Raw genomic sequence first — 21106 nt, 5'->3', positions numbered from 1 at the left:
GCCCCAGGAGGACCAGCCCTCACCCATCTGCTCCTCCTCTGGGATGCCCATAATCCGCATGGCCTCCATGGTCTCCTGGAACATGTCCTTGTCCTGCTGCCCGGGGATGGTGACGTGCCCGTTGGACAGGAAGCGGTATTTGTTGTATGGCTCCAGCAGGAGATCAGCTGTGGGGGGCAGAGGGCAAGGTTTCGTGAAGGTCAGGAGGTGCTGGAACCAGACGCTCCAGTCAACACCGTGACCTCAAAGGTGTGGGAGACCAGGGAGTGCCCTGAAATACCCCAGAAACCGCGGAGTGACTGGAAAGGCCCTCTCCCCAGCGTGTGAGATGGGCACCCCGCCACCGCCTGAGAGCACTGGGGCCCCGAGGTCCGCAGCTGCACAGGGACCTGCCAGGCTTTCCTCTGGCGGGGTCGGAAACAGAGGCCAAGCCGTCAGCTGGCCCAGGGACGGAAGTCACGCCCCTCTGGCCCACCCAAAGGCCAAGATTTCATATCCTAACTGCAGTGTGTGGCCCGACAGCAGGGGGAGCCCCCGTGTCAGGCTGTGGGCCCACCACTCACTCTTGAGATGCTCCCCAGCCCCAGACAGCAGGTAGTAGAAGATGTGGAAGGTCCGCTCTTCCTTGGCTTGGCGGATGGCACGAGATTTCTCCAGGAGGTCTTTGCAAACATTAAGGAATCGTGCTCGCTGGAGAGGAGGCAGCCAGCCCTCCACATGCCCCCAGCCCTGTCCAAAGCCACGGAACTTCACCAGCAGAAAGTGGCAAAACAAAACAAAGGCCAACTACTTTGGCTCTACCCTTCACGGGTGTAGCCTGTGCAAACAGCAGCCCTCACACTTGGGAGCCTTATCTGTTTAAAGGGCCCCCTTCTCACAAGAGAACAGAGCTCAGAACACTCTCACCAGCACAGGCTATAACACCAGGGAGAAATAAAGTAGCGTCCACCCAATTCCACTCTCTGGGACCCACACTGGATGATCTTCCATGGTTCCATCTCATTCTAAGCTGAACTTTTTCCCGCCCGTAAAGAGAAACCTGAGCTCTGAGCTGAGTTCTCAATGAGCTTAATCCTGGTCCTCTTCCAGGTGGCACAGACAAGGTGTCATAACAGGCCCGGAAAGGGGAAACTGCTGGAATCAGGAAGCAGCTTCTTCTCCATCAAGGTCACATCTCTCCCCGCCCAGACCCAGAACACTTGTTACAATTAACCACAAGGATACAAGTCTCAATGTTGGCTCCCACAATGTAGCCATTGACATCAAAGTTGATGCGAATGAACTTGCCCTAAGGAAAGACCGATGAAGAGATCAGAGGCCCCATCCTCCAGTCCCACCTCCAGTGGTACAGCCTGGAGGCAGAAAGCCAAGAGACTGAGCCTGTGTCCCCGGCCAGGGGCCCCGCACCCCAACTGCATGGGTGCTCGGGACTCAGAAGGGCCACACGGCTAAGCCTGAGCCAGGCCCAGCTCCAGCGGTGCCCAAGTGCCGCCACAGAGGGGAAGAGGGGAGGAGGGAAGAAGTTATCTGGAGGTGTTCCTCCTGCCTGGTCTGGTCCTGCGTTCTAACTGGCTGCCGGTTACAGCAGGACAAGCAGGGCACCGGCAGGGACTCCCCACTGCCTCGCTGGCTTTGCCACCCGAGCTGAGCAAGCTCCTTATACGGGTGCATGACCCAGCCTACTGCACGCGACAGGCCGGGAAGCACCAAGTCCGACCCTTCTCCGCGTCGGGGGCGCGAGCAGCCGGTGGGAAGGCGCACGTGAGCGCCAGCACTCACAAATCGAGAGGAGTTGTCGTTCTTGACGGTCTTGGCGTTCCCGAAGGCCTCCAAGATGGGGTTGGCCTGCAGCAGCTGTCGCTCCAGCTCGCCCTGGAAAGGAACCCAGCGGGGCAGTGAGGACCAGGCAGTGGCGTGGGCTGGCAGACCTGCCCCGCCAGGTGGAGGGGAGGTGGCAGAGCTCTGTCCACACATCTGACCTGCCAGGGACTGGGGCTTCCGCATGGGCTCTGGCCACGCCGGTCTTGGCAGTCCCCGTGTCACTCCAGAGTGACCTTCCCGCCAGGCATCTGGAAACCCTGCTTGGTTTGAACTTACTTCCCTGGGCTAACCGACCAGTGATCGAAAAGGAAAGCAGGCGGCTCACCCAGCTAGCTCTGGGGACCTGGCCCAGTGGCCTGGATCAACCCTGGAGGATGCGTTGCGAAGTAGCACGTGAGCCAAAAAGAGACATGAAGGCACCATTCCTTCCCCTGGACAGTTTCCTTCCCAGGTATGCTGGCCTCCCTCTGTCCTCCTTGTCTCTAATCCCCACCTGACAGACCACAAAAAGATTTTTTTTTTCCCATAGGACAAGGAGAGAGGGAACCAGATCCACAGAAGACACCAGCTCGTCTCGTCCGTGTCCTAATAAACTCTGCATTCCCCTTGCTGGTCCCCTGCCCTCCACTCCCCCCGCCCTGAAACCTGCTCCCAGCAGGTCAGGCGTCTGAGCGTGGGATCAACAAGGCCCACTTTGCGCTCTGAATTACTTATCAAGAACACCAATAAACCCTACTTGGGGTCTCAGGACACCTGGTGGTTGACAAAGTGCCCCCTTATTTACGCCTTCTTAACCCTGGATCCTCTTGATACTTAGGGTAGGAAAGAGAGAACAGCCCCATTTCAGAGAAGAGAAAACAGAGGTTGAGGGAGGGGGAATGATTTGCCCAAGGCCATCCAGCCATCAACCAGCAAAGTAGGTCATCGAATTCAAGGTTTCTACCTCACACCTGTCAGTCACTGCCCTGTCTCCCCTGCATCCCCGGCCCCACCTGGGGCTCTATCCTGTCAGGTGGGCAGGCCTTTCATCCTGCCAGCAGGCCAGGTAATAACTAACACTGCCTGAGGAAAATAAGGCTCTTGTTCACCTTAATACCCAGGCACCCTCTAGGGAGAGAGGATATCACGCAAGGGCCAGGTGGGGTTTTGTATTTATCAGCAGGGCTGGAGTCAAGCCAGGACTTTCCGGAAATAAAGGCTGCCTGAAATTTGTGACAAGAGCAGAACGGGTAGTAGCAGGGGCTCCCGGGAGAGCCGTGAACTACAGCCTCCCAGGCACACCCTGCCGCAGACGAGACCTGTCGGCAGAGCACCGAGGATGCTCTGGGGTCGGGCCGAGCCCACCAGAGACCAGAAGGGGCCCCGGCAGACACTCCTCTTCCCACAGCCAGCCCCGGTCAGGGCTCCTCCCAGGGCTGGGGAGTCTTGTTTTCGGACCGCACAGATTAAGTGGAGGAGGGTCAGTGGAGCCCCAGGCAGGCTCTACGGGAGTGCTTGGCACCAGCGGTCATAGGACACTGGGCCTCCATCCCCCGGGCTCAGGCGGGCCTGGGAAGGTAGCCAAGGCAGCCCATGGAGCCAGATTTGGATGAGCTCTGCTCACCCACCCACTACAACATCCTCTCAAAGCACAGGCCAGGCTGCCAAGCTGGCCGAGCCACTCCCGTTCCCGCAGTCAGATGGGAGCTTGGCCCCTACCGGAGCCTGCCGCCAGCCTGGACGCAAAGCTAAGGCCTCTGTCGGGGACACGGGCTGCTACCGTGGAACGTGGGACCACCAGGCCAAGCCAGGAGCGACCACCTCAGATTCCCAAGCCAAGCTCCCTGCTGACAATGGTGGCGGCTAACCTATGGGTTTCTCTTCACTGAGAACAGAGGAGACCTTTATTTTTCAATAAGGCACAGAAGAGACCTTTATTTTTCAATGAAATCCACATACTGTGAAATTACAAGGTAGGCAGTACGTGCTCATGAGGTTTGGAATTACCCACGTGGTTCCTGAAGGGCTTCACTGGGTGGAGTTTCTGCCCGGGGCTCTAACTAGTACACAGAAAACAGAGCGAGGAAGAGGAAGAGCGTGAAAGGCCACTGTTCAGCCTCTGGAAGCCCACCTGGAGAGTCCCTTCACCAAGCTCTGCTTTGCCAACCTGCCGTCTGGCCAAAGCCCGGTCCCCCACAAGGTAAGGTGTGGGGTGTCCCAACGGGCGGTCTTGGGATGAGCACCTGGGTCACGGCGGGGAGCGCACGTCCCCAGAGTATGCTGCGACAGGCCCAGAACACAAGGGCGCAGACCAAGTTCAAGAGTGTCTCGTGGCCCAGCTGTGTGTGGGAAATCCCTACACAGCTTCAGGCAAGGAAATCAACCAAACTGGTCAATGGTCTTTACAACTGAGGGCCTGAGCGGTCACGGGAAGCCAGGGGCAGCCTATTCGATCGCTCGAGTTGAACTTGGAGCCAGGGACAGGGTGCCCGCCACACAAAGTGACCTGAGAAAGGGGACGTGACAAGTGTGCCCCTGCATGTCACAGCCCTCACCTGCCGTCCTGAGCGCTGGGGGCCTGCCTTCCCCCCTGCAGCTGGAGCAGCCCATGACGGAAGGCGCGTGGAGCCCTGCTCTCTCACTGTGGTACCGCCTCCCATCCCGCAGGGCAGGGACTCCAAGGCCACCCTCCAGAGATCCAGGCACATACTAGGCATTCAATGAATAGTTGGGAAATGGATTTTACTGCAAATCCAGAGATGGAAAACCACAGCTAGAGAACTCCTAACCTCACAGCCCTGTTTTAAAAATAGGTCCCCTAAAAAGAATGGAAAATGGGGGAGGGAGGTGGGTAGAGAGAGGGAGCAAAAGAAAACTTGATTCGTTTCTAAATATAACTCTTGGAGAAAGATTCAGAATGCCTCGCGAAGTTGGACACATGAAAAGTGACTTTTGGTTCGATTCCAGAAGACTGTGCTCTAGGACATTCTGCAGGATACACCCCAGATCCACATGCAAAGAGACACACACCACTACTTACTTATACAGGCTGCACACGGCACCCCAGGAAGGGGGGGGCACCCAGATGGCACAGTTCCCCTGATGGCTTGAGGGGGACACCACTGGCACTTAGATTTCACAGGGAAGTTTAAGAGTGTGCTTGAGAGAAAGAGAGCACCACATGGGCATGCTTTAGACTGATCACACCGCACTCTGGGGAAGCCTTGTGCGCGGCCTTCCCGGCACTGCTTCGGGCTGGCACTGTGGTGGCAGGCGGGAGCCACCCATCTCCATCTGGTCCAGAACACTGAGCGTGTGAGGGTCCAGGAGGGCAGATGACCACTCCGCTGTGCCTCGGTCAGGGTTCTGCACGGGGCCTTCCATGCCGTGTGCCCGTGGGAACTCTGGGCCTGACCGGAGCAGCTGAGAACAGCTAGGTGGTGAGGCCTGTCCCCATTCTGCAGGAGCTGTCATTTCAGAGTGCACGCGAGGTCACCGTGTGTCACAACCCAGCCCCTCCTCCCAAGACAGTCAGTGAGCCGAGCCTACAAGAGGTCTAGACGCAGAGAGTGACAATGGTGTGGGGTGAAAAGCTGCTTAGAAAAAAAAAATCGTAATTCAAGGGCACACGATGGACAGAACACGCATTCCTGGTGTAGAACGTGCAGTAAACGTGCAGCTCACCTAGCGAGGACACTGCTGGGTTCGACCACAATCCACCAAGAGGGAGAGGGGAAAAAAAGGGAAGTGAGATGTCTTTCCAGCTGCCCGTTCTCTCTTCGCTGGGGGCTGTCCACCCAGAGGCACTTCAACAGCAGGCAACAGAAGCAGGGGTGCCAGTGCAGGCCTGCCCGAGATCCTTCACGTCTCCATCAACTTGAGAGCCAAGTTTCGGAACCTCTCTTCCGACCTCAGAGGTGGGGGCCACGCAGCATTAGCTGCGAACCTCGGGCGGTCTCCGGTTTCCATAGCGACTCAAAGTTAGCAGGTCAAGGGAGAAACGGGCGGGCTACCACCAGACCCACTCCCAGCCTCAGTGAAAGCAGGCCTGGCCTCTGCTTCAGCCCCCCAAACACTCTCATTTTGAGTCAAACCACGAATCCTTGAGTTCTCTTCCTCGGGGAGGAAGGCCTGCACTCACCTGGTCCTTCTTGCTCTTGTGGGAAGATGCCACGTGAGCCAGGTACTGAATGACTTTCTTGGTGTTCTCCGTCTTGCCAGCTCCAGACTCGCCCCTGCCGGGACAGCCAAGGAAGTTCTCAGGGGAGAGGTGGCCAAACCCTCGGCGTCTGCCCCTTTCCCACTATGAGCTCTACTGTCTCCCATTCTGTGGGGTGCCAGTGAGGGACCCAACAGCCAGTAGTAGCAGGAAAGGGGACGGGCAAACAAATGGTAAGCTCTGAAATCCTCACTCGGGCCATTTCCCATGGCCCTCCGCAGCCCTGACCAGAGTAAACTTCTGTCCGCTGCCTGCCCTGGTCACTTGGCAGCCTTTGCTTCCAAATGTCTCAGGAGGCAGTTTTAGGCCGCTGTCGACTCAGGGGTCAAAGGCGTTTATACATGTTCCCTCGAAACTTCACTCGAAGGAATGTTTCGTACCGTTAACTTCCTTGGCTACGGGTTTATTTATCAGCTCCTCGTTAGGTTCAGAGGACGGAGGTGAGAAACCCAGATAAAGAAAGCCACGGTTCGGCACCAGAGTGAACGTGTCCTGGGGGCCCAAGCAGCTCCCAACCCTGCCTTGTTGAGAAGACGCTTGCTTTTCCTCTCCGCACTGCCACCCTCATCCCCACCGCCTCCTCTGAGGAAGGAGATTAGATCTCTGGCCATGAAATCAAGCTCGTCCATGCTGCAGGACTACTAAGGAGCAAACATGAAGCCTGTCCCTTGGGCAAGCGGCCGGGGCTTGAATTGGGAATGGATCTCATCAACCTAGGTTTTGGTAGGGGTCTTCAAGAGTGAGAACAGATCAGGGTGATGCAGGACCTGCCACCCGGACGGAAACACTTACGTGCACAAAATGGACTGGTCCTCTCGGTCTGAAACAAAAGAGACATCAGGTTAACCTCCAGCAGACATGAAAAGCCTCCCGCTCCGGCTTCTGAAGAGCCGCCCACCGCCCTGCCCACTTCCCAGGAGCGTGAAGCCTGGAACGCTGGCCCTCCATGCCACCGTCACAGGGAGGAGGGACATTCCTGGGTGGCAGCGACATGGGGCAGCTGCTCCCTCCTCCGGGAGCTCCAACTGCCTGCCCTGGCCGCCCACCTGGCCCCATGACACTGAAAGAACTCTGTTGCTCCCCCTCCGAGAAAGCCAACCTCTGGAAAGCTCCCCGTAAGTCTACTTTCCTGTCCCGCGTGTTTCTAACTGGAGGTTGACGCTGTTAGAAACAAGGGCCGGTGGCAGGTGTTTTAAACACTGTCCCCATCCGGGTAAGAGGCACAGGTAAGACGTGGGGTGAGCGGTGAGGTCAAGGCTGGCTTGGCCGTGGGACAGGCCTGGGCTAAGATGCTGTCTCGGCACGGCCTTCCTGGAGCCCTGGGGGATGATGGTATGCGTGGAAGTCACACACGTGAAAGCACCAGTGTGGGGTCTGGCACGGGGAAAACTCTCAGGAATGGGAGTTTGGAGGCAGCTCGGAAAGAACAGCAGCTCATCAGAATCAGCTTCTGACCAGTTGCTGTGAGCCCTGTGGTCTCCAGGCCTGGAGGCCAGGAATTTTCAGCAACTCTCCCAGCTCTGTGAACCGGTCAGCAAGTATGGATATAAACAATGCCCTCCCCTGGAAGGCAGGAGGAACGGTGATGCCAGGCTTTGAAAGCGAAGTTTCGCAGAAATGCGTTAAGATATTAGGGATGACCTGACTCAGGACCGAGTGTGCAATCTTAAGCAACAGCTGAAAATATAAACTCGTTTTATCCCATCGCCTGGGGGACCCCCACCTCCTGGAGGTCCAATCAGCCTGAATCCAGGACCAGGCTACCGACCAACACTGGGCTGCAGCGAGGTCAGTGATTCCCGAGTCTCGGTTTCCTTATCCACAAAGTAAACAAGCTACTAACTCTCCGGCAGGATTCGTTTGAAAAACAGAAAGAACATGAAAAGGACCCGGCCCGGAACCCTGTAAATAGAATGAACTCCACAGTGGCTGCTGTCTGTCCACTTCCCCATCATGAAGTCGCTGTGATGGGTGGCGACGGCTTGGTCAGGGCAGCGGGAGAACTAGTTGAGAACTAGCAAGGGTTCTGGTAGCTGTCAGTGGTGTCAGTGCTGGATAGACACCGACGTCGGTGATCTGGAAGGACACCCACACCGGCTCAACTGCCCAGCCAGGAACCTGCAGGGCATCGGGAGGGGGACTCAGGGCTGCCTGTGTGTACGGCCTCGGGAGACGGACTTAGCTGTTCCGCACCAGTAGAGACACTGTGCAGCGAGGCCAACAGCCTCTCCGTGAGGGGAGCCTCCAGCGCACAGATCCCAGCAGCCTGCACGGGTGGGCATTCACGACCACCTCTTCTCCTGCCTCAGGAGGGAGAGAGGAAGTCCGGCCAGGGAGAAGTAAAAAGAAACCGCTCATCCAACACAAGCTGCAGCGGCCCCCCGCCTCCCTCCAGCCCCTGGAAATATCAACAGCGCGCGGGGGGCGGTGGGGGGGGGGGTTGCGGAGGGAACCCGGCCACTCACACAGACACAGCCCACACCCTGCCCCGCACGGGGCAAGGGCTCAGAGCAGACCCAGAGGGTGACCTTGCTGCATCCTCTCGACTTTCCCACAGGACCAGGCCCTGCGAGGCTGCACAGCAGGGGCTGAGATAGACTGGGCTGAGTCTCATAGACCCGGCCGGTCCCGATAAGGCAGCAGGGAAGGCGGTAGAGCGGGGGGCGGGGGAGAGGCACGGCAGGAGCGGTGCTAAAGGCTGGGGAAGCCGTGGCAGCTTCCAGCACCCACCCCACCTTGATGAGTCTGGAACCAAAACAGCTATGACGGGGCTGCACCTCCCCCACTGCATGTCGGCAGAGGCCCAGCGGCGGGCAGAGGCCCAGCAGCGGGCGTGTTCCGCCCCCGCTGGGAGAGTGGCAAGAATGTACCTGTACGGGCCGGGCGGGTGGCGGGCGGCTGCCACTACCATAAAAGGAAACGTTCCCATCCCTCCCAGAAAGAACTGTTTTCCCAGGGTTGCCCAGGCCTGGTCCCCGGGATGGCTGGAATTCCTCTGATTGTGTGAGAAGGAATCGGATGCTGAACTCCTGAACAACAGGAAGCAGAGCTCCCAAACACACACATGTGGGCACACACACACAGACCCACGTGCGCACACGCAGGGACGTGGACACGCGTGCACACAGTGCATGTACACGGACACAGGCGTGCTTAGGAGCATGTACAGACACGTGTGTATGCACACAGGCACATGTACACATAGACACACACGCCTGTGGGTGCACACACACAGACACGCACATACACACAGGCCTGCACACGCTTCAAATCCCAATTTCAGACCCGAACTCCTCATGTAACCTCCATCCACCCCACCATCTCCAGCTCTCCCTCCCCTCTGACCTTCCACCTCCAATTCCTGAAGCCAAGTGACCACTGTCAACACAGTGTAAAAGGAAACCCTCCAATCCTTGCATTTTACACTTTAAAGAAACCTTAATTTGCTTTGCCAGAACATTCATTTGGGCAAATGCTTTCACAGAGGAAAAGTGACGGGAGGCCTTTCTGATTTCCTCAACTCTGCCCCCACCAGCGGGTGCCCCCGAATCCACCTGCCCACCATGAATGACACTGTGGCCCCCAGCGTCGGCCTTGGCAGTTTTTACAGTGGGTTTGGGTCTGTAGGTGAGGCAGGCGCTGTCCCTGGTCTGCCCAAGCCTGTCTCAGCACACTTCTGCTCCGTTCCTGAGCTCAGAAGCATCTCTTCTGGGTAGGGGGTGGAGGGAATTCTCAGCAGCCAGCCGGCTCTCCGTCTGACGCAGTTTACTCTACCAGAGCCCCGGAGCATTCCGGCTGGGACCCTCCTTAATACTCACTCCCCACATGGTCAGCTCTCAGGACACGGACCCTCGAGAGTCCAGACCACTCCACTGTTCGCTCAAGTCCTTATTTGGGTCTACGTGGACCGAAGACTTATTTGAAAACACCCTTCCTTCCTCCACAACAGAGGAGAGAGACAGACAGACAGGAACCCGACAGCCCAGAACCAGGGGAGTGCGCCCACCAAAGACAGCCCTGTTCTGGGAAACAGGCTCCCCACAGAATGAAGACGTTAGCCTGACTTAGGCCCCTGAACCCCTCCTGCCCTGGTACTGACTTGACGGGGACGGGGTAGAGACAGAATATGAATCTCTTCAGGGCTTTTTTCAACTCTTTTAGAAGCAGCAGGAGCCTTTCCTCAGGATAAAAATCTTCCTGAGTCCCTAATATGAAGAGCAGGAGATAAAAGTCAGAGTTGCTTGGGCAGTGGAGATGGGGTTCCTGCGAGCACACTTGACAACCACCAGTCCATGTGTCTGGAGCAGCGGCGGAGAGAAGAAAGCCAGGGGCTGCGCGCCCTAGAGCCCGGGGCACGATCCTCGCTCTGCACGGCCCCTTGGCCTCTGGGGAATCAGAGGGCAGGGCCACTCCAAGGACCGAATGATACGGGTGCCTGAAGCGCAAGGCACAGTGCAGGCGCTTGGAAACTGTCCTTAATGACACCAGCCCTTTGCACCTCCCAGCTCCCCCACTGCGCAGCCTCCTCGGAAGGACGACAGCGAGAAAGCTTTTAAGTTACATATTCGGTGATGAGGCCATTCCCTGCCCTGATTTTATTTTAAACCCCCAAAGCCCTGAGGCCTTTTGGAGCCGATTCCGATGTCCAAACAGACAGGTGTTTCCAGCCAGCTCAGAAGGCCCCGGCACAGGTGGGCGGAGGGGAGCCCTGACCGCAGGTATTTTGGCCCAGGTACGGGCTTATGCGAGGGGCCTTCTGGCTCATTTCCTCTGTGAGAGGAGCTGCCGATTCTTGTCCATAAAAGGCCACGAGGCTTGCTCAGCCGCGATGTGACATCAGCCCCGACAGGAAGTACAGGAGGAAGGGAACGGGCCCGGTTCACCAACAGCGGCTGCCCAGGGCTGACTCACTAGAGCGCTCACTAAGATAACACCTGCCGAGCTGCCGCGGGGCTGCTCTCTGGGGGCACCTGGAAGAGGGTCCTGCCCGCGGGACCTGTCTTCAGGTCAGCCGGGTTTCTCGAGAACTGACAGCCGTGCATACGGGCCAAGCAAAAACGAATGCAAGGGCAGCTACAGGTTGGACAACACACCTGCGTGGAGTGAGAGACGGCACGACCCATGGCCAGCGGGCCTCAGACTGTCCACCACCAAGGGGGTTGTCTTGCGAAAACTGCACAGCAGACCCCTGTGGGACCCCTGCTCCGTGTCACCTGGGATGGGAGCCCCGGGCTGCTGGGGCAAACTCCGGGGCAGCATTTTGGTCCCAATGGGCCAAAATGCAAAGCACTTCGCCAGGTGTAAAACATGGAGAGACCTGTGGGTTTGAGCTCAGACCCTGGAGGCTGGGAAGGCTCTAGAGAGCACACAGTCCAATCACCTGCATCTAGAGGTCAGGACACCAAGTCCCGAGAAACCCAATGACTTGGTCAAAGTCACGTAAGCTGGGCTAAGAACCCAGGCCTCCAGATGCCTGCCTAGTTCCCCACTTTGCTCCCACAGGGCAGGGCCCTCTGTGCCACCGGCAGCCCCGCCTCAGTGCTGCGCGGAACGGGCCATCCCCACTCACGATGTGTCACACCGGCCTCGCAAGCTGTCTGCCACTTTCTCCAAAGCCAGCCCAACTCATGAGCTTGGGTTACAAGCGTTTGGGAAGCAAACAGAGAGGTGAGGAAAAGCAGGTGCAAAATAATGCTTCCTGCTAGCAGAGGCTGCGGGTTGGTGCCACGCCTCAGCGGCCTCGTGTCGCGGAGCCCTGGCAGCCTGCCTGCACCGCGGTCAGCCAGCGAGGAGGAAAGCCTGCCAGTGGCTCCCAAGCACACAGCGTGGGCACCAGCAACGTTCTTGCCAGGTACAAGGGTGGGCCCGGACCAAGCAGACGCTCAGTCAGCAGCTTCCAGGCCAGAAGCCAGCTGGCCCCAACCACTGCCTCCACCCACGTGCTCCCCGGGGTAAGGTCGGGGTTTGAAACCCAGGTACAGGAGACAGAGATCGGGCAGCCCTCCCCAACCAGCACCCCTGACAATTAGGAAGAAGCCCGAGGGACTGCTCTTTCATTCTGTTCGGGGGCAAGCGAGGCCCCCGACAAGCCCTCTCTTGGCCAAAACGCACCCGGCGGCTCACACAGGTGGGCTCCCAGCGCACAGGCAAACCTGCCCAAACCACTGCTCGTTGCTCATCCACCTTCCTGCGGGCAGGGCCAGAAGCAAAAACTCCATGTGGGGTTGCTGCCGAGGATGAGCCTTCCAGGATGGAGGGAGATTCCAAAGCCACGTGTGAGTGTAGACGGCCCACTGCAAAGGCCACGAGGACACGGCGGGGGGGTGGGGGGGACCTGACAACCCCCGAGGCCAGTTCTGCCCTGCTCTGAAACAATCCCTCAGGGAAAAGAAAAGACAGGCAGGAGGAGGCCCCGGCTGAGTCTGGTACAGAGAGCACTAAGCCACAGGTCACAGCTCTGCAGAGGGCTGGGCTCTCGGGGGAGGACAGGAAGGAAGAACAAAGGGACACGAGCAGGAAATGAGATGGACACCGCCAGGCAAAGCTCAGGACAAACTTGGCTCCAAGTCGGAGCACAAACAGCCCTCCAAGGAGGACAGCAGGCTTTGCGAATGTCCCATTCCCAGGTTCGGTCAAACCTGGAGAACCAGGAACACAAATGCTAGGAGACAAACCACGGTGGCACGTGAAGATGCTCCCTGCAGAAGCCAGTGGCTCCGGTCGCCTTGAGAAGGGCGCTCAAATGAAATAAAAGATGGGCTGGTAACTGTTGGGCCGGAATTTACTCCTGGAACAGGGCTTCTGTTCTTAGCTTTCAGCTTAGAGCTCTGCCCTATTTGCGTCTGCGGTCCAGCTCGTGTTGGAGAGACCAGCTCTTCGACGAGAGTCAGGAAGCCCAGCTGGAATGGCACCCCGAGCCCCAGTCAGCGCTGTTTGCCAGAAGAACAGAATTTATTACAAAGGTCGATACTGGGCCATTAGCCTTGGTCAAGACTAAAGGGATTTTACAGAAGCCACTTACATTATCCTGACTTTTAGGCCTGCAGACTCTCAGCTCTCTTTATCTCTTTAGTTTTAGGGAATTTACTTTGTTCTCCTCTGATAGCTTAATTCCAGAAATCAGGCAGGGGAAGAAAGCAACCCGTTTCTCCAAATGCACCAGTGTTCAGCCCTGGCATACCAGGACATGCTCTCCTGGGGTCTCAGGGCCAGAACTTGAGAAAACAGTAAAAACGAGCTGCTAGGCAGTGTTCAGCAGGTAGTGAGAGAGGAACTAGGCCAGGGAAGTTAAAAGCAAAAAGCAGGGCTTCCCTGGCGGCGCAGTGGTTGAGAGTCCGCCTGCCGATGCAGGGGGACATGGGTTTGTGCCCCGGTCCCGGAAGATCCCACATGTCACGGAGCGGCTGGGCCCGTGAGCCATGGCCACTGAGCCTGCGCGTCCGGAGCCTGTGCTCCGCAACGGGAGAGGCCACAGCAGTGAGAGGCCTGCGTACTGCAAAAAAAAAAAAAAGCAAAAAGCAGCTCAGCCATTAGAGGCTATGCAGGTGAGTTTTTGTTGTTTGTTTGTTTGTTGGGGCGAGGGGGGTTACAGTAACAGAGACATGGGCCCAAGTTCTCGACCACCGCCAAAGTTTCAGGTTCCAAGAGGTCACTTCTTTCTCCTTTCCCACTTCAGCCGGCCCAGAGCAAAGCAGAGCCGCCCTGTTGGGTTGGATTAAAAACAAAACAAAAAAAGCAAGCCGAAAGCTGAATCCTTGAAAAGGACCCATTAACCACAGATTCCTCTTCTAGAAAGACCGTTACATAGAAATGAGACAGACAGGCGTGACCACAATTAAGTAGCCTCATTCCGTGGGCCGACTTCCCTTCTGGGGGGGCCTGACCAAGCAGCCTCCTTGTCCGGGCTTCGGTGTTGGGGCAGGGGGCCAAGGGCTGCCTGTCATGACGCCCCTCTGGTAGCCCACCAGCACATCAACAGAGGACGACTCCAGTGCCACGGAGGAACCGTCTCTCGTGTGCACCATTCTCCTGAAGACCCCTGAGGCCACATCGACACCAAGGCCTCATGCTGCCATCTGAGGCCCATGGACCGCATCAGACAAGCTAGAGGCTGCGTCTGCCACTGCACACCTGTGTATCACACGGTCACTACAGGGAAGCAGCTACAACAAGCCACTTCCTGTACGTGCTGGTACCCAGAGCCTGGCCTCTGGGAGGATGCTCACCGAGGAGATTAAGAAGCCACCTGAGGAAGCACTTGGTCATCACTTTCATCACGCAAATGGGAGCGTGGATGGACGGGATACGCCATGTGCAGGTCTTGCAGAAGGCAGGGACTGTTCAGTCAAGACACTGCATGTCCAGGTCCCACTGCTACCTTCTAATGGGCACCTGTCACAGGCCAGGAACCGTACGCACGGCCCCTTGTTTGATCCTGACAGTAAACCCGCCAAGTACGTTTATCCGGCCAAGAAGCAGATGAGAAAATGAAGGCCCAAAGTGGACCCCAGTCGGTCAGGACGTGACAGAGCTGGACGCCGACCAGTCGGAACCCCACGCTCTCTTTTCTGCACACTTCTTGGTCACAAGGCAAGCTTCTCCCTTAAGCTAAGGCCGAGAGAGACCCGGCAGACTCCTGCTGACCTACTCCAGAAGCGCTGTGTCATTTGTCAAGGCGGCCCTCGAGATAGGTGGGCCCCCAGGTGCTGGGCCCTCACGCTCCTGCTGCAGTGTACCTGCCTGCCTCCCAGGCCGCCCCCGCCCCCAGCAGGCCCCAGAGGGGCTGCGTCCAGCATGGCCGGCCGGCAGGGGTAACCGTGTGGCAGGGGTGACAGAGCGCAGCCCTCAGGGTGAGCTGCTGCCTCCAGGCCTCCCTCAGACAGCGGGGCCTTTGTGTGTCGCCGGCTGGCAGGGCTCCCTGGCAGGGCCTTAGCCTCCTGGCCGGCACATTCCTGCTTAAGTGGAATCATCACATCCACGGCTTCCTCGGCGGCCTGTCCTGGTGAGTCTGCTCGAAGGCATGGTTTACTGGAGCCTCGAAGCACTACCTAGCACCTCCCCAACATGGAGCTTTTCCTCAGAAAGACCTTGGAGGGCAGACAGCTTCACGGGGGCAACAGGCGGCAGGACCGGGAGAACGAAGAGAGAGGGGCAGGAGGGCCCCTCCGGTCCTAACCAGCCAGCAGGACGGGAGCATCCCTCCCAACACAAGCCAGGGTGAAGGAGGACCCACGGCGCCCTGGAGGATGGGCATCAGGGCGGGAGTCGGGAGACCGGGTGTCTGGGGCTGGCTCTCTGTGGGCCTTTGGGCAAAGTTAGTTAATGTTTCTGGGCCTGTCCCTTTACCTGTGATGCGGGAGGATCGTCCTCAGATGTGAAGAGAACGCTCAAATTCTGCCCTTCCTTGTTTACCCGAAAAGGTTAGTCAAGCACCAACAGGCATGTGGACACTCACCGGGCCCGTGGTGACCAACCACTCCTGGGGCAGCTTCCGCTGAGAAGCAGAGGTGGGATTAGTGCAGAGCGAAGGGTTAAATAGTTCTTGGATTAGTTTAGGTCTGGAATGAGAGCAGACCCTGCTGCCACTCCCCCAGAAATGCTGGGAGCTCATTAAAATACCATAAAGTCACCGAAAGTGAACCAAACCTGGCATTCTAACTAATTAACAAAGAAGAGGGTCTTTTTCTTCTGTTCCTGGGGAGATAACTGAGCTCAAATTCTTCAACTGGCCAGTTCTCCTGTGAGAACACACACACTCTTTCCCACGGAGGGTGGAAGTCAGAAGCGCCCTTTCCCCACCCAGCCGTGCGTCTGACAGACCACGTGCTCTTCTCCCGAATTCCCCGGGCAGCCCTGGGTACCCTGTCCCCGCAGGGCGGACGATGCTGCTTCTCCCGAATTCCCCGGGCAGCCCTGGGTACCCTGTCCCCGCAGGGCAGACGTCTGCCTCCCGCTCTCTCATTTTCCCGGCCTTCCGCGCTTTACAGAATCCTGAGGGACGGTTCAACCACAAGGTAGGAAGACCCAGTAATGCCCAGGACAACAAATTAACCAAACGGGAAAGCCAGGGTTGGGAGGGTGAACGTACCAGGTCACCGCAACTTTAATTAAACCCAAGGCTGAGGATTAAAACAAACAAGACTGGGCCGGGCACGTCTGGGCTGTGATGCAACCATTTACTGACATATACCCGCCAGGCTTTCCACAGGAGCCGACCTCCAGGGTGCCATTCCGACCACCCTAGGCCTCGGCGGCCACACCTTCCTCTGAATTCCCAAGACAGCCGACACCTGCCACAGTCACGCTGGCACCAGGTGGAGGTGGCAACTCGTCCTGCTAGACAGCTTTGGCCACAGATCCCTGTGTACAAACACGTCTGTCTCTCCACCCGGATTGCCATCGCCTCCAGTGCCAGAGTAACGTACTCAACCTCTTAGTATTCTGGCACTTTCCAATCTCCTACCTCCATGGCCTAATCCAGGCTACCATATACTGCCATGCCCCAACCTGTGCCCACGGCAGACAGCACTAATCCATCCCAGCATTCCTTGGCACTGAGTCTCAGCTCCTTTGTCAACACAGGGTTAGGCAAGGCACTACTGATGGGAGCTGACACTCAGAATAAAACCAATCTGCAATGCTTAGTCCAGGGGTTCTGCAGTGGGGACAGTTTTGCCCCCCAGGGAACATTTGGTAACAATGCCTAGGGGCCTTTTTGGTTGTCACAACTGCAGAGGGAGGGTGCTGCTGGCATCGAGCGCGTAGAGGCCCGGATGCTGTGAAGCATCCCGTAATGCTCGGGACAAACTCCACCCCCCCCCAACAACAACAACAAAAAAAAACAGAGAATGGATATCCAGCCCCAAACCGTCAATGGTGCCAAGTTTGAGAAACCCTGGCTTCGTCCGACAAACAGGTAAAGTAACCATATAATTCATCAGCCAAACGGGAGCGCTTCTGAAAGTGAGAGAGGGCAGTGTTAATACTAACTGCAAGACGGCAGGCATAAATCAGGACTTACAGGCAAACCAGAGCATTTAAGAGATGAAAGACGGAGGGAGGTCCCTAGAAGTCAAAGAGCTCATCTCATAAAAGTCTCCAGACAAAGCCACCAACTCCCCTATTTGGCAGAATAAATGCTAGTATGTCATAAGTCACAGCCAGCTCAGGGAGGAAATCTTTTTCTAGTTCCTGTTTAAAGAAAAAGCAGAAAAGGAACTGTCTGGCTGTGGCTTTTAGGATGTAAGTGTCAGAGAACAGACCTGTGTTCCCCTAAGCCAGAGGGGCAGCATGTGCTAATAAGTAAGACACGCTCTCCAAAAGAGAGGCACTGATTCTAACAGCCTGCAGACCCCAAGGCTCCACTGTCCATACCTGACTCAGGGCAGGCACCAAAGGCTCTGCTCGAGAACTTCCTTTACTGGTGAACCATCTTGTCCTAACAGGGGCAACTTCTGTTAATTAACTTCCTCCCTGTCCCAAGAACAAGAAATCTGTTGCTGATTGCTTTGCGGGTCAACTGTGTGCGACAAGAGGGAACTTGGAAACGTCCTCGGTCAACATGGGGGCTGAAGAGCTGCACCGAGTCTAACATGAAGCAGAAATGGACAAAAACTTCTCAGATTGAGGTTTAGAAAGTACACGGACCCAGCACCCACACAGATAATTTTAAAAAAGCAACAAGACCTTAGGTTTCCTGTGCCTACAGATGTCCAAAAGATGAAAACACCCAACCATTCACCCTCATAAGTTTGGGGTGCCTCCTCAGTTCCCATCAAGGCCATTCCATTATGGCCAAGCTTCCTGATCAACACAAAGGAAAGCTCCAGTCCTCTGCAAGCTCCCTTTTTTTTTTTTTCCCTCAATTATATCCAACCTATAGCGCTGACTTTTGCCCCTCAAAATTCTTTGTGGTTGTTGAACACACAATAATTGGGCGAAATCTCTTTGGGAAGAAGTCCCACAGATTGTCAGAAAAAAGGCTGGCAGTTCAGTTCTAGAGACTCCGACTCCTGGCACCATGCTGTACATCACTACATTATTCTTATCATAATGGCTTGGCAAGAAGTGAAAAATCCCACTTGCTAGAAAACCTTTCAGGTCTGGGATCCAAGTGTGGGAACATGCCCTAACTCAGTCGTGTGGAGCTCAAGAATACTCCAGGGTGCACTTCCTGCATGAGGCCAATTATGAGAGCAAGGAGAAAACTGACTCATAACCTCTAGAGACAGACTCAGGCTCTTCCGGAATCCCACAGAATGTTCTCCTACCAGACTGTTCTAGTTAGCACTCTGAAACAGACATCCTACTTTAAAACTAAAGGGCTGGCTTCTTCAACGAATTCTGATAGACGTGAACATGAGCCAAAGGGTAGGCCAAACGTGTACAACCTACATAATTCACCAAGCTTGGCAATGAAACACCTTCCACAGCACTATGTGGATGGTACAAGACAGACCCACATGTTGCCATTTTAAACCACTAAACCAGGGACAAAGTTGTAAATACGATAAGACTCATCACCACCACAGCCTAGATTGACTACAAAGTTTAAAGAAAAAAAAAAAACAAAAACGATGCCCATGTAATAGGACATGAAAAACCACTATCCATACAAGATATGAGAACATAGCCCTGTGCTAGGTAGTTGACTAAGCTCTGAGAATATAAAGGCAACCTGGGCCCAGTCCACACCTAAGTCAAAGTATTACTAGGGCTAGCCCAGACATCCTCCCAGGCTGGCAGTAATGCTTCAGTCGTGTCTTTAACAAAAGACTAGAGACTTGCCAGGTATTGCGGGGCAGATGGAACAGGCATGGTGGCTTCAAGCAGAGAGGCCTACTGGAGAAATGTAAGGAGTTCCATGTAGCCAGCAAGTTGGAGAGGTAGGCAGCAGGCCAATTACAAAGGGCACCGTATGCTGCTGGAGGGTTTAAGGGTTATCTCTGGGGCAATTGAGGAGACTTTTCAAGAGTTCAAATCAGGGGTTTGATCAGATTTGCATTCCAGAAGGACGACTCTCTGATAGACGCACAGAGAGAGGGCTCTATTAAGAGCAAAGGTTAAGAGGCACAGCAATAGTACAGGCAAAAAATTGTAGAGGCCTGAACTAAGGCCAGGGCCACAGAGGCAAGAGGGGGAAGGAGGTCAGAAATGTTAAAAGAGATAAAATCTATAGAGAGCGCTGACTGGCTTGGAAAAAGGGGTGAGAGAGAAAGGGGACAGTGTAAGACGAGCCAGGTTCCAGGCTTGGGTGACTGGGTGGATGGAGAAATGGCAGCCGGGAGCAAGTGGCTGGCAGCAATCAGCTAACAGAGCCGGTCCTCAGCTGGAAAGTGATGGCAAAACCACTCGAGTGGATGGGCCATGGTCCAGAGGACGAGACCTTGAGAAGCACCAGGTGTAACGGGGGAGAAGCATGCAGATGGGCAAGGCTGAGATTAGGGGAACCAGAGAGTCACAGGAAGGAAGGGCTTTCAAAAGGAAGTGGGTAAGACTGTCCAATCCTGGGAGAGGTTAAGTAAGATAAGAGCTCAGAGCTCCACAGAAGGGAGGGTGGCCTTTGTCAGACAGAATGGGGGGCACGACGTGCAGGGCAAGGAGTGTGGCTGAGAAGTGTTGAACAGAGGTGCTAAGCACGGATACTTCCTCTAAAAAGCTCCACTATGACGGGGCAGAGAGAGCAGAGACAACCTACAGTAGGGCACAGAATCCAGGAGAGACTTTGTGTGTTTTTTTTTTAAAGATGTGAAAACTCAAGCATGTTTCCAAACTGTGTAGAAGAGAAGAGGTGAAAAGAATGAAGGAGAGGAAGTAACTGGTGGAAGAGGGGACCTGGAAGTCAGAGGACTGGCACAGGAGCTCCTGACAAGAATGAGAAATTGGGAAAATAGTTAGGAAATGCATTTCTTAAAGCTTCTTGAACATTCTATCAACATACAAACATCTCCTTTGATAGCCACTGGTCTTGACTCTCACGCAACGGCTTACAGACCTCCACAATGCATGGCCCCCTCACCAGTGCCATCAACACCAATGCAGCCACAAGATCACCATGAAGGAGCACCTGCAAAGGTGCCAACAAGGCTAGAGGTAAAGACTCAGCCCCTGGGAAGCCCACGGCACTCACCTTGCATCATACTCCTGTAGGCTGTGTCTGTGATGGCGTAGATGTGGGGAGGCATCTCATGCCTCTTCTTGCCCTTATACATTTCCACGATCTCTTCGGAGTAGATGGGCAGGTTCTTGTAAGGGTTGATGACCACACAGAACAGGCCCGAGTAGGTCTGAAAGAAAAGGGCGGCAAACAGGAATGGGTTAGCAAGTCTGATTCCCAACGTCGTGCATACTTCGTGGCAAAATGCCTGCTGCCTCTAAGGACCCCGAGTCAGCCTGATGTGAAAGCCCCCCCTGGAGCCCCTGGTTCTCCGGGCCCCACTCCGGCAGACCTGCCGAGGCGCTGGGGCACCAGCACCATCTCTGCTCTTTTAGTTGAGGGGAGCCTCCCTCGACTGCAACACTGCTGCCAGCTGTGCACGTTGACAAGCATGTGCATCGGGCGAGATCTGGGGCAAGCTTCGTGGACAGTAGGAGTCCAGTTACGAAACTCAGATCCAAGGACGATAAAGATGTGTTTGGCATCGTGAGAGATGCACAAAGGGAAAAGGATTCGGCGGCAGCAAGCAAACGGTGTGGAAATACAAATTATTCTACCCTTAAGGACCCTCTGAGATATTCAAGCCTAAACTTTCCCAGCACTGGGAAAGACTCACGGCACTCCTCAACCATCTAGGATCCTTCGTGGGATAATAGATCGCTGACAGATACCTCTCTCCCTGGAACCTTCCAGAGACACTTACATGAAAATCTCTAGAAAACTTAAAGACCGGGGCTTCCCTGGTGGCGCAGTGGTTAAGAATCCACCTGCCAGTGCAGGGGACACGGGTTCAAGCCCTGGTCTGGGAAGATCCTACATGCCGCAGAGCAACTAAGCCCGTGCGCCACAACTACTGAGCCTGTGCTCTAGAGCCCGCGAGCCGTAACTACCGAGGCCCGCGCACCTAGAGCCCGTGCTCCGCAACAAGAGAA

The 21106-nt window shown here is 55.8% G+C and overlaps 1 protein-coding gene across 1 annotated transcript in view; it reads right to left on the bottom strand.

Annotated features, from left to right (window-relative positions):
• MYH9 (myosin heavy chain 9) overlaps positions 1–21106 on the bottom strand; it is a 94657-nt gene that overhangs the window by 35062 nt on the left and 38489 nt on the right. The window contains exons 3-9 of the mRNA XM_032644405.1: positions 20148–20304; positions 6812–6839; positions 5942–6035; positions 1780–1872; positions 1225–1288; positions 564–662; positions 24–167 (exon numbers count right to left, since the gene is read on the bottom strand). Of these exons, the coding sequence (XP_032500296.1) occupies positions 24–167; positions 564–662; positions 1225–1288; positions 1780–1872; positions 5942–6035; positions 6812–6839; positions 20148–20304 (679 nt within the window). The remainder of the gene's footprint in view (positions 1–23; positions 168–563; positions 663–1224; positions 1289–1779; positions 1873–5941; positions 6036–6811; positions 6840–20147; positions 20305–21106) is intronic.

The sequence above is a fragment of the Phocoena sinus genome, chromosome 10, assembly GCF_008692025.1.
Source record: "Phocoena sinus isolate mPhoSin1 chromosome 10, mPhoSin1.pri, whole genome shotgun sequence".
Taxonomy (NCBI): domain Eukaryota; kingdom Metazoa; phylum Chordata; class Mammalia; order Artiodactyla; family Phocoenidae; genus Phocoena; species Phocoena sinus.
The sequence above is the reverse complement of the archived record's forward strand: the minus strand, read 5'-3'. Positions and strand labels throughout refer to the sequence as shown.